The sequence below is a fragment of the Rhinatrema bivittatum genome, chromosome 2, assembly GCF_901001135.1.
Source record: "Rhinatrema bivittatum chromosome 2, aRhiBiv1.1, whole genome shotgun sequence".
NCBI classification, from domain to species: domain Eukaryota; kingdom Metazoa; phylum Chordata; class Amphibia; order Gymnophiona; family Rhinatrematidae; genus Rhinatrema; species Rhinatrema bivittatum.
Window position 1 is genome coordinate 270685734 of NC_042616.1, and position 13637 is coordinate 270699370.

Here is a 13637-nt window from a genome sequence, read left to right on the forward strand (position 1 = left end):
AACACATGGTTTAATAGGCTGAAGCCTGGCTCTTGAAGATCTCTAACCAGAACAAAGACATTACAGTACATGACTGAGAGATTAGCCGACAATTGCGTTTATTTATAAAAGCATAACAAGGCTACACCTCAGCTCAGAAATCTTTTGTTTCACTCACCACCTCATTCTGTGAAAAATATTAAAGGAAAACGAATATTATTAAGAAATCTTTTTCACAGCAGTTTACTAAATAAAACAGCTGTTCAACAATTTACTGCAAGCATTCTCCACCCACCATCCCTCCCCCCACAAAAAAATCCCAACATACAAAGGACTATTGTACGAATGACCACATTCTTACATTCATAATATTGAGGAAAAAAAATCCACTTTCAAGGAATATATTTCTATAAATCCTGGGGATGTTTTTTTCCCCACTTGCATTTCACAATACAGAAAGGGTGAATATTTATTTTAAAAAAATAAATAACAAATAAAACTAAGCAATTGAACCAATACTTTTTCAGATTCCAACTTAAATATATTTTTGTTACTTTTTAAAACATATATTATCACAGTACAAAAAATATATATATATAGATTGTAACTCTTAGAATGGTTGAAAAAAAAAGTTATCCACAATTACCTGGGTGCTCCTTGGATGGTAAAAGCCTTATCCGCATGTTGTTCTCCCAACTTGGTCATCACCTCATACAGCTTGTGGCACAGCTGAGGGAAATATAATACAATGTAAATTTATATTTTGAAGAAATAGTCCCCACTCCCAAACCATATTTAAAAATGAAATGTATTACAAGACTTCTACTAACAGTTCCAGAATGAATCTTCCCAACATCAGCTGTACTGCAGTTCTCCTCCAGGAATGCCATTCAAAGAGATTCTATTAATTTCTTTAGCTGCTTAGCTTAGTTCTACTATGACATGAGCCATGGTGCTGCTGGTCAGCATGGACTGCAATGCTGCAAGCAGGCTTCGTTCTAAGATGTTCATAATGTACCCTCTGTCTACTGAGGAGGGGGATCTACTGCCAAACGCCATCAACAGCAGGGACACTTTCTCCTTAACTGGATCACCCATGATGCCTGGGTCTGAGAAAATCTTGCTCCTGTCTCTAGAGGTTTCAGAGAGGTGTGCATGCCAACAAATGCTCTTTGGTTTCGGTTTTTATTTTGTTTGTTTTTAGTACCTGCTATTTGCAAATAGCGTGCATAAAAAAAGACAGAAATGATAAAAAGGAACATTACTTTTTCTGTCATCTCAGTTTCGAACAACTGCTTCCAGACAGCAGCACTAGGAGCCTGGCTTGACCTGGTCAAACATTTGGAGAAGCATTGGGAGCCCACATTACTAAAGATTAGCACCAAAACAGACAAACCTCTCCACCCAGTAATATGAACTAACACTAGCAGTTCATTCCAGCTTCATCAAACTCCTTTTGCTGTCATCCAAAGAGGGCTATTCATTAACATGAATAATAACGTCATTTACTACTTGCTGTTGGCCTTCACTTCTTACTCCTGTAGCTCATGCTAGGATGCATTCAGAAAGAAGGTACAACAAGGCACACACGTCCACATGCTCGGTCACGTGCTGTAAATAAAATTCTGTGCATTAAAGACTTGTGAGAGTCATGACAGAGCAGATGAATGTGTGTGCCTGGTTATATCTTCTTCCTGTACGCATCGCATGGTGAGCTACTAGAGTAGGAAGCCAGGGCCAACAGCTATATCCTACGACACCTGTAAAAAAAAAAAAAAAAAAAGAGAGAATAACTAATGAGGTGGCTGAATGAAGCAGTGTATCTCTCAGAGAAAGGCCTAGCTAGGGATAGAGGATGTGCTAGGTGCAGGGTTACCACCTGGCTGCAGATTTTCTGAACAGGCTGATCCAGTCCAGATTTTGCCACATTCCCTGCATGAATGTGCAGTTAGGCTGTTTCTATAGTTTTTCCCTACTTACAAGTATCTGCAAGCAATGGAAACTGTGGAGGCAGGTTGCTACACTAGCAGGCTGATTGGAAGGGAGCTGAAATGTGAGTGTGCGGCAGCCATTATAGCATAAATATGGATGCATGGCAGGGAAAGGCTAGACAGAGAGGTGGAAAAAAGGCATACTTATCAAGCAGGTATCTGCCAGCGAACCTGTCCCCCTCATACACAAGGAAGAGAGCACTTTGAAACAGGATATATGAGTCGTGGCAAGACCCCCATATGCCTGGGCCCCACCATTCATTATAGTCATATTCACATCACACACCATCTGCACATTGAGGGAATGGTAGTGCGCAGGGTTTTTACCTACATCCCCCTTCCCTTTCATGAGGTGAAGTCAGCGAGAAATGTTTGTTCGATCTATTTCGCTAATGCCGGCTATCTCACATAATGCTTGGCTGACATCCTGCCACTACCAATGCAGGAGTTTGATATAATAATTATCAAGCCTTGCTCACGTGACCCTTGCTACCTGGCTTAAACATCAGCTAAAAAGTGGCTTGTGACATTCTACTAACTACGGGCACAGTGACCTGAAAAGAGCGAGAGGAAAAAGAATGAATAGCTTTAGAAGGTCATGCATGGATGGAAACCTGCCTGTCAGAGGATCCAGATCATCTTTCAGATCCTTATACAATGCCAGAAAGGCCTCTAAACTCAATCTGTACTGCCTTTACCACCTGTGCCTCCATGAACCCCCCCCAGTAATGAGGTCTGTGGGCAGTAGAGATGTTACACTTGCTACCTATATATATATATATATACCTTCCTCAGTGATGGTGGCAGTAGGTCCTTCACCACCTCCGGCCTTTCTAAGCCTCTAGCATCCTGGCTCCCACCAGCTCTCCGCTCACATACAAACTATTGGTCTCCATTTTTAATAAAGTTGCACTTGGACATTTCTTTGGCATCTAACCTCCATATTTGCCCAAACGGCTTTTTTAGATAGCCTACCCTCCTGTTTTTAAGTCCTTGAATATGCAAGCACCCGAGTCCCTCTCTCAACTTCCCTCTTCCTCTGGCCTCTGCCAAATTGTCCTGCTCTAGACTTCGTGTTTTCAGCTGTTAGGCACCAAAACCTTGGAACAGGGTATCACTACCCCTACAACTTAAGCCTTGTTACCTCAGTTTCAGAAAAATAGAGCCAAGGCATGGGCTCTTCAGCCAGGCCTTCCCTGCAGAGGTTCCATCCAGCCTGTTCTAACTCCTTCTTCCCAGCACAGACTGGGAACTTGCACTCTCACTGTTTTTCAACCATAAAGTGACCAACACCGTAATATATTTAAATTATAATCTGTCTGTGCCTAAATTTGTTTGTAAATTATCTGATACCTAATTTTGATCTCAATCTGCCTTGAGGCCATGCCTGGTAAAAAGGGGAATATCAAATGTCTATAAACACGCATAACAAATAAATGAGTTTTATATAATGCACATCGAAACACCTCTAGAAGTGAAGGTAAAATTCCTGCATTAAAGGCTTGTGCCTGTTGACTAATACTCTACCCATGATGTCATGTCTGCCAGTGGCCACCTCTCTATCCTGATTTCCATGTAGTTTGCATAGTCAACGTGACCAAAATTAAATAACACAGCATGGGGTACTTGCCATTTTGAGCGTGGTTAGTTTATCATGTAAATAATCTGCATTAAATTCACTGCATTTTTGTGAATAGGCCCTGAAAGGTCAATATTCAAAGCCATTTAGCCAGATAACTCACAAGTTATCTGACTTAATGGCAACTTTTTGAATATAGACAGACACCCAGTTATGGTTCTTCTCTCTTTTTCAGTTTGGTACCTGTACAAGAGGCTCTGGGTGGTGGAAGCCCCCCTTAGGCCCATGTTAACCATGTTTGCAAAAAATCTGTTATGATAGCATTAGTAAACATGAAGATTGGGATTGCCCCCTGTCATGCTGAGTGCTAGTGAGCCCATTGGGCCGCTGTTAAGTTGCCACTGACTATTTTGTGCAAGCACAAGATAGGCCTTAACAGGCGGCAGCCAACTCGCCAGGAGATGATCTTCCGCCTGACCATCCACCTCCCCCTTGGGTGAGCCCTCAGGTTCTGATGGCCAGCGGGACTTACAGGCAAAGTCGAGGTCCAGTCCGAGGTCAGGGCAGGCAGAAGACAAAGCAGAGTCAAGGTCCAGTCCAAGGTTAATGTTGCGTAGGCACTGGGTAGTGGTTCTGAGCTTCCTTTTATTCAAGGCAGGATGGGATGTCATGTGTACATGTCTTACGAAGTCCTTCCCACAGGAACTATAAAAAGGGCTCAAGGACTGCGGGAAGTTCAGCCATGTTGCTAGGATGCCGTATTATGCCAGAGATTACACTGGAGGTGCTTCAGACCAGTGATGAGGGGCATTACACCCCCCTAAATATCTGGGCTCTGTGATTGGCTTCTGAAGGGAAAAGGAGAGGTATAAAAATATGGTGATTTGGTGAGATTTTGCCCTTTCTTCCCCTGCCCTTTATAATATAGGATGGCATCTAGGGACTTCCAGTGATCACCTGGAGGACCCGGTCTCAGGGCTTGTAGACCCAGGGACTCTCCTAGGGGAGTGGGATCTTGAAGGGGCTCTTCCCCTTAAGGGAAGACACCCAAGGCCAGGAAGAACTGAGGAGTCCTTTCCCTCAGAGAATTTGGACAGGAAGGAGAAGCAGAGAAAAGAGGCCGAAGAGTATCCAAGAGTGGATTTTTTTCCCCTCCCAGGGGAACTAACCATGCAACGATGAGGAAAGGTTCAGGACTGGGGTGAATTCATAATGTGGAGTGCCCCATTGTGTCTGATGTGCAGAGGCCTGCACTGAGAAGATGGAAGTGGACTTCATGGGTGGGGGGGTTTCATGACCATTGAGGAGGGGAGAGTAAATCTGACATTCCTGGACCACATTTGGTCCCCATTGGATATGCGATTATGAACCCCTAAACCTTCCATGGGATTAGGATGGGAAAATTAAGTCTGTGGAGTGTTAGAGTTTATGCTGATTCCACTGGTCAGTAGTAGGAGAATCATCCTAAATCAGCACTATGTCCCAAATTTACAACCACGTATGTGTGATTTCAACTGTTTGGAAGCCCCTGATTCTCTAGCATTGTTCAGCCACAACTCTGTAAATCATTCTCATTCATGTAAATAGTTTTGGCTGGCTGGCCTTTCTAGATAATAAAGTTTACTGTTGTTTGGAATTTTGAGACAAGATGTTTGCTCACATTATTTGGCCAGCTTATATGTGAGGATATCAGAGCTCATGGAGGGCAGCGATAACAGATCCTTCCTGCCCTGGTAGTAAAGGGAAATGGAGTATTATCCTTCATCATGCTGTCACCATCAAGGTCGATTTCACCATCTGCTCGACCTAATTTTGAACCCACTAAATAAATTTGGAAGGGATAACCCTTACATAATTAGGAAGCCCTATTCCATCATTTTATGTATCCCATTGGGGGAGGAGGGTTTCATGAATATTTGGCCAATTTATTCAACTAAATTATAGCCAGATAAGTCATTATCCGGCTGTAATTTAGCCAGATAAAAAGAGGTGTTCCAAAGCAGGCCTAATTTATCTGGCTAACTTAGCTGATTTTCAGTTGAAACTGGATAAATTAGCTGCATAACTTTAGACCTACTTTAAAGTGAAAATATTCAACAGGACTTTAATCCCACTGAATATCTGGGACAAGTTTCATAAGAACATAAGATATGCCATACTGGGTCAGACCAAGGGTCCATCAAGCCCATTATCCTGTTTCCAACAGTGGCCATTCCAAGTCACAAGTACTTGGCAAGTACCCAAACATTAAAAGATCCCAAACTACTATTGCTGGTAACAAGCAGTGGCTATTTCTTATTGGGATTGTAGTGTTGTCCTAAATTCTTTTTGTGTTGTGCCTTTCCTGAGCACATTGGTTTAAGGATGTGACTCTTAAAATGTTTTTTGGTAGCAATCTGTTCAGATTGGAACATTTTGGAGGTGCAGGCCTGCTCATGGTAGGGATCCTTTTTAGAAATTCTCAGAGGAGTCAGTGCCTCTGCATGGTTCCTTCATTCTTACCTAAAATATCTCCATTCCATCTTAACTGGACAGTTTTCTTCCTGCCTTCACAAGGGAGCGCACTGTTAGTCGGCATTTGGACGTGCGTTTTCGATGTGCTAGCTTTACCCCTTATTCAGTAAGGGGTAATAGCGCATCTAAAATGCGCGTCCAACCACCCCAAACCTAATAGCGCCCGCAACTTGCAAATGCATGTTGATGGCCCTATTAGGTATTCCCGCGCGATTCAGTAAGTAAAATGTGCAGCCAAGTGCTAATTTCTCCAGGCACCGGGAAAGTGCACAGAAACGCAGTAAAAACTGCGTTTCTGTGCACCCTCCGACTTAATATCATGGCGATATTAAGTCGGAGGTCCCGAAAGTTTAAAAAAGTAAAAAAAAAAAAAATTTGAAATAGGCTTGTGGGTTGAAAACCGGATGCTCAATTTTGCCGGTGTCCGGTTTCCGAACCCGTGGCTATCAGCGGGCTCGAGAGCAGATGCCAGCAAAATTGAGTGTCGGCTGTCAAACCCGCTGGGAGCCGCCGCTCCTGTCCGAAAAGAGACGCTAGGGACGCGCTAGTCTACCTAGCGCCTCTTTTTACCGCCGGGCCTAATTTAAATAAATTTATTTACTGAATCGCATGCACAGGAGAGTGGCCTGTGCGTGCGCCGGGAGAGCGGGCGCTCACCCACTCTCCCACATTTTTTACTGTATCGGCCCTTAGGGATGTGCAGAGGGACGCCATACGTTGCATTCGTGATTTGGATTCGTCGGGGAGCAGATACGTTGCATTCGGCCGTATGGCGCCCCGATGCGTTAATATGGCGATTTCTATTCGTGTCCCAGCTAAAATTAAAAATAAACTACAACCCCCCCCCCCCCCACCCTCCTGACCCCCCCAAGACTTACCAAAACTCCCTGGTGGTCCAGCGGGGAGTCCGGGAGCCATCCCCTGCACTCACACCCTCGATGTCGGTTTCATCATGGTGCCGATAGCCTTTGTCACAGGGGCTACCGGTGCCATTGGTCAGCCCCTGTCACATGGCCATCGGCATCATCTTGTGCTCCTACCATGTGACAGGGGCTGACCAATGGCACCGGTAGTCCCTGTGACATAGTATGGGCAAAGGCTATCAGCGCCATTTTGAGTATTGGCATCGGCTGGCCGGCGTGCAGGAGGTCGCTCCCAGACCCCTGCTGGACTTTTGGCAAGTCTTGTGGGGGTCAGGAGGCCCCCCCAAGCTGGCCAAAAGTCCCTGTGGGTCCAATGGGGGTCCTGGAGCGACCTTCTGCACGCCGGCCGTCCAATGCCAGTACTCAAAATGGCGCCGATAGCCTTTGCCCATACTATGTCACAGGGGCTACCGGTGCCATTGGTCAGCCCCTGTCACATGGTAGGAGCACAAGATGGCGCCGATGGCCATGTGACAGGGGCTGACCAATGGCACCAGTAGCCCCTGTGACAAAGGCTATCGGTGCCATGATGAAACCAGCATCGAGGGTGTGAGTGCAGGGGATGGGTCCCGGACCCCCCGCTGGACCACCAGGGAGTTTTGGTAAGTCTTGGGGGGGTTCAGGAGGGTGGGGGGGCTTGTTTAAATTTGTATTTAGGTGGCCGTATAATTCGGGGAAGATTCGTGTATTCGTGGGGAATCGCGATACGTTTCGCTTCCCTATGAATACTACGAATAGTGCAATATACGTTGCGGATTGCCAATACGGCGAAAACGAATGCACACCCCTATCGGCCCTATTGTGTCACTGCCAGAAGTACCCTCTCCTATTAGGGTTATATGAAAAGGGCCACCCAATCCAGTCTCCCGGTGATAAGGAGGGAGAGCGAGAATAAAGGGTAAGGGGATGTTAGCAAATAAGTTAACAATACCGAATATTCTGTCAATATTAATTATTTTTATTTTATTTATACTACAGTAACAATTACTAATACTTAACTTTTCTTTTTTCTTGTATCTTGGAACTGGTTCTCTAAAAACTAAAGCTGAGAAAATATCAGAAAAGTACACCTTTTCTTATTTATTTTTTTATCTTGTTTATTAAACATGCAATTCACACTTAAATACTACTAATACTTTATCCCAGATAAGAAATTGAGTCTTTATGTCTTCTTTATGTCTTTCAAGTAATCAAGATTTTTTAAATGTCAACTTGGTAAGTATAATGGGGTAGATTTTCAAAGGGTTACTCGCGTAAGATACACGCGTAACCCCCGAAAACCTACCCCTGTGCGCGCCGAGCCTATTTTGCAAACGCTCGGCGGTGCACGCAAGCCCCGGGACGCGTGTATGTCCCGGGGCTTTCAAAAATGGGAGGTCTGGGGGTGGGGCCAGGGGCGTGGTGATGGTCCAGGGGTGGGGCTGGGGGCAGGGGCATTCCTGAGTCCTCCAGCACAGTGGCTGAGCCCGAGGTTCGCGTGCCGGCAGTTGGCTGGCAGGCATAACTTTTGAAACAAAGGTAGGTGGGGGAATTTAGTTAGGGCTGGGGGGTGGGTTAGTTAGGGGAAGGGAGGGGAGGCCAAAAGAAAAGTTCTCTCCAAGTTTGCTCCGATTTCAGAGCGCCCTTGGAGGGAACAGGGAAAGCCATCGGGGCTCTCCTCGGGCTTGGCGCGCGCAAGGTGCACATGTGTGCACCCCCTTGCGTGTGCCGACCCTGGATTTTATAAAATTCGCTGGGCAGCTCACGCATGTTATAAAATTGGGTGTACATTTTTGTTTTTACTGTCCCTTTGTATCTATTAGTCTTTGGTTCTATTTTTTTTCCATCTGATGATGTGCGCACAGTTATTTGTCTGTTGTTTCATCTTCTTTCTTCTTTTTCCTTTAAGTAAATGTTTCTTTCATTGTCTTCTTGTTCTTTAGCTACTACTCTATATTATAAATAACATAAAAGGAGAGACTACCTCCCTGCAACCAACCTCTATTCTGCAACCTACAGTGAGTGTGTCCATGATGTCTTGTTGTTACTGAGACTGACTAAATAGAAAACAAACGATAATTGAAGTTTCACTAACTACAGACAAGGACAGTTTCCTACCATTTGTAATATTGAAATATTCTTTCAGAGTTTCAGAATTCTGTTGTCAATGCTGAGAATTGCTTTGCATGCATGTCTGTTTTGTTCACCCTAAGTCCTGTCTTAAGGGTGGTGACTTGCTAGGGATAATTTATTTTTGTTACTTAGCATCACGTATAAGTAACTTTTTCTATTAGCAGTTTCCCTTATTAATAAAGGATGATGCGTATCAGGGTTACTTCAACACAATGCTTTCTCTTTCCAATTGTTCTCTGTGCAGAATCTGCTTTCTTTCATACAATATCCTAACTTAGCTGATACTAGAACCCGCAAACCAGCTACTTAATAACTCTCTCTAATTAATCTCTTACCTTGATTGGTAATCAAAGTTAAATATTAAATTTCATATAGTCATACATGCATTTACTTCAATTTTCCCCTGCTCTTGTCAGTTTTATGGAGTTCTTTGCAATTTTTAGGGCGTTGGTGATGAGCTGTAGCAACGTGCTTCTGCTCTCATGAAATCTCACCAGACTTTTATTATAATTCTAAACAGATACCAGTCTATACCTCTTAGTAGATCATTGCTTTTATTGATGTCATCAGAGAGAATAGTCCTTTGTCATACCTTAGTCTGCTCCTTAAATCATATTTAAAGGTTACCTTTCCTGCTTGGGTCTTTTAGTAGTGCTATCTTATACTTTTTATTAGGGATGTGCAGACCAAAAGTTTAAGTTCATAAGTCGAAAGGGGGGTTCATTTGCGGTCAATATGGACATATGGAGAATTCCATAAGTTGAGTCTATGTCCATATGTGCAAATAAAAATTTAAACCCCTCACCCGCCTTAACCCCCCCCCCCCCCAAGACTTACCAAAACTCCCTGGTGGTCCAGCGGGGTCAGGACGCCATTTCTGAACTCCTTTGCAAGGAGCACGTGAGGTCGGCGTCACGTCGGAGTGACGCGGCGTCACGTGATTCCCCTCGGGTTCGCTCCCGGACCCTCGTTGGGCCCAAAAGGAACTTTTGGCCAGCTTGGGGGGGCCTCCTGACCCCCCCCCAAGCTGGCCAAAAGTGCCTTTTGGGCCCAACGAGGGTCCGGGAGCGGACCCGAGGGGAATCACGTGACGTCGGCGCCACGTTGGAGTGACGCGGCGTCACGTGATTCCCCGCGGGTCCGGGAGCGAACCCTTTTGGGCCCAACGAGAGGTCCGGGAGTGAACCCGAGGGGAATCACGTGACGTCGGCGCCACGTCGGAGTGACGCGGCGTCACGTGATTCCCCTCTGGTTCGCTCCCGGACCCTCACGGAACTTTTGGCCAGCTTGGGGAATTTTGGTAAGTCTTGGGGGGGGGGGGATTAAGGAGGGTGAGGGGTTTAAATTTTTATTTAGATCAACAATCGCGATTTCCAACGTATTCAACATAGCTATGTTGAATAAGTTGGAAATCCGATCGTTTACGCCTCATCACTTTTTTAAGTTAAAAAAAAAAAAAGTAGCGTTTTACATTTAAGTTCAAAACGAATGCACACCCCTACTTTTTATTACTCCTATTTTTTATGGTTTCCTTTCTGATTTTCTTATTTTCCCTTGCACTTTGACCTTCTAAAGTGATACTGCCTCTCCCTATTGCTGGTTGTTAGGGAAGCTGTCGTCATCTTTCCTGGGATACAGGCTTCAATCCCTGCTTTGGATATCATGGTGGACCTAGTTTCCCCAGGCAGCTTTGGTACTAACCACTGATTTTAGGGGTGGTTGGACGTTACCATTGTGTCAAGTTTTTTAATTGTTGCTCTTTAAATTTGCCTTTAAAATATTCTCCTGCATGTCAGAAACTTTTCTCTAATTTATTCCTGTCCATTGCTGTCATTTTTATTTTTAAGAGTCTTCTCTTTTTTATCTTATTCACTTTAATATTCATTTCTTTTCATCTCTCACTTTCTTGTCTTAATCAATACATTCCCAGGGGTCCTCTGTCTACTTTGGTGCTCACAAGTCAAAAGTCATGTGCCTCAGGGCATTTCAGGGGTTTTAAATCCCTCAGATGTAGCCTGGCTTCAATGGGGCTGATTTCATTTTTAAAATCCACTTTTGGGATCAAGGGGTGGGGTTTGTTCAGGTGGCCAGGGACCACTTATCTGGCCACCATCATTATTTTCTTTAAATTCTTTTTGTCTTTATTTTCTTAAAAATGCATGGCCCTCCCTATGAAGCTGCAGGTACCCACTGATGTCATCGACGATGTTGGTGGGACCACAGCCTTGTTGGCAAGGTAGTGTCAGGGCTTCCCCAGACCTCCTGATGCTGACCGTGGATTTTTTTTTTTAACTTGCGATGATGCATCTGTGCACTCACCGACTCAGCAGCGTCTCCGCCTGTCTATTCGGGCAGTCTCTTCTCCTCTGGCCCAAGTCCGGCAATGTCAAAGGCATGATCAGGAGCAGGAGGGCCCGAAGCTCACAACTGCGGCGCTCATCTGTCACTTGGGGGCCCCCCCCTCTAACACCTTTCTGGCACGCAGTTCATAGACTTGGGTCAGACAGAAGAAGCCTGCGGTGATAGCAATAAGCAGCAGCTGCTGTCCATCGCTGCTCTCTATCGCAGCTGAATGGCCTTGCTGCTGCTGCCACTTGACGGCAGGTCCATCACAATCGTAGCGTTCAGCCACCATTTGTGCACTCACTTTCATGGCTCTCCTGCATTTTTTCAGTCACTGCCTCTAACTGTTCTCTCTTACTGTGGCAGGATGGTTGGGTTGGAGTCCTCACTGACCCGATGCCTTTCCTGCATGACATCAACACTGATTCCCTCTGCTGCCCCGGTGCTCTTTTCATTAGATAACTTTTTTCGCACTATATATGAAGTGTAGTTCTTTTTACTGCATGCATTATTGTTATTATTGTCATTTTTAAATACTTGTATTTTATATGCTGATATTGTACATTGCAAATTTTTTTTGACTTGTTGCAAGCTGCTTTGGATTGTCCTTACTGGACTGGAAAGGTGGGGAATAAGTCGAAATAGAAGGCTGTTTTACCCATGGACATGGCTTTGAAAATTTCCCTCAGTGTGAGTGATGTTAGATTTAATTATCTTTTTTTAAATTTATGTTTTACTCATTTTACTCAATTTCATTGGAGACTTTATTATTTGTTATGGTGAGCCACCTTGGGCTTCATCTCTGGAAAGGAAGAGATAAATGACAATAAATAAATAATGAGGTTTGTTAAAGTCCTGAGTCCTCTCAAACTTCTGGCAGAAATACTGCTTAATAACATAGATATAGAGTCTTTGGGGCATGTCCTTGCAGCTGTTCAGTAAGAGCACTAAAGGAAGCCCAGGGCAGTAAAAAAGCATGAATAGGGACTGGGTAGACCTTTTTCCTTGTTTATTAGACTCTCTGACTATACATTCCTAACTTACAATTTAGCACGAGGAGGCCATGAAGCAGAACTATACTGTCCTAAACTTGAAGGATTAGCCAAAACCACTCACATCCATTTTAAACTAAAGACAGTATGTTCAAACCATCCTTATTCTTATTAATGACTCTTTTCTCTTATGGTGGCTCTATCATAAGAACATAAGAAATTGCCATGCTGGGTCAGACCAAGGGTCCATCAGGCCCAGCATTCTGTTTCCAAAAGAGGCGAAACCAGGCCACAAGAACCTGGCAAGTACCCAAACACCAAGAAGATCCCATGCTACTGATGCAATTAAAAGCAGTGGCTATTCCCTAAGTCAACTTGATTAATAGCAGTTAATGGACTTCTCCTCCAAGAACTTATCCAAACCTTTTTTGAACCCAGCTACACTAACTGCACTAACCACATCCTCTGGCAACAAATTTGCAGAGCTTAATTGTGAATTGAGTGAAAAAGAATTTTCTCCGATTAGTCTTAAATGTGCTACTTGCTAACTTCATGGAATGCCTCCTAGTTCTTCTATTATTAGAAAGTGTAAATAACCGATTCACATCTACTCGTTCAAGACCTCTCATGATCTTAAAGACCTCTCATGATATTAAAGACCTGCTATTTGCAAATAATGTGCATAAAAAGACAGAAATGATAAAAAGGAATAGTGGAAACAGGATGAAGCCCAGTGACGTATTTAAGATTTTGTCATCCCTAGGCACTGTTGATGCTGTTGTCCCCTCCCTTCCCAAGGTTAGACAATAAGGCACAGTCTCCTAGTTTCCTGTAGCAGCTCAGGGATAGATTCAGTAATAAAATTAAAAAATGCTGAAGCAAACATTTCCATCTTTCATATTGCATTATAAAAATAAAGTACTTTTTCAGTATAATTATACTTAGTATAATTTGTTTTCTTTTAAGTGGGTGAAGAAAAGGGATTTCAGGAATGGGGAGAAGGATTGACTAGGGTGAGGAAATAGGGGAAAGACTGTGGAAAGGAAAATTGACTTGAGATGGAAGATGGGGAAGATTAGAATTCTGGGATGGGGAATAAGAGGAAAAGAGAGAGAGGTTCTTAAATTGAGAAAGAGGAAGAGGAAAGGTTGAGGAATGAGTTCCATGACTGAGAAGTGAATAGTAGGAAGGAAAGGAGATTCCA

At 44.0% G+C, this 13637-nt stretch overlaps 1 protein-coding gene across 1 annotated transcript in view; it reads right to left on the minus strand.

Moving 5' to 3' along the window:
• The window catches only part of AMPH (amphiphysin), a 467360-nt gene that overhangs the window by 197986 nt on the left and 255737 nt on the right, over positions 1-13637 (minus strand). The window contains exon 9 of the mRNA XM_029587079.1: positions 626-708. Within this exon, the coding sequence (XP_029442939.1) occupies positions 626-708 (83 nt within the window). The remainder of the gene's footprint in view (positions 1-625; positions 709-13637) is intronic.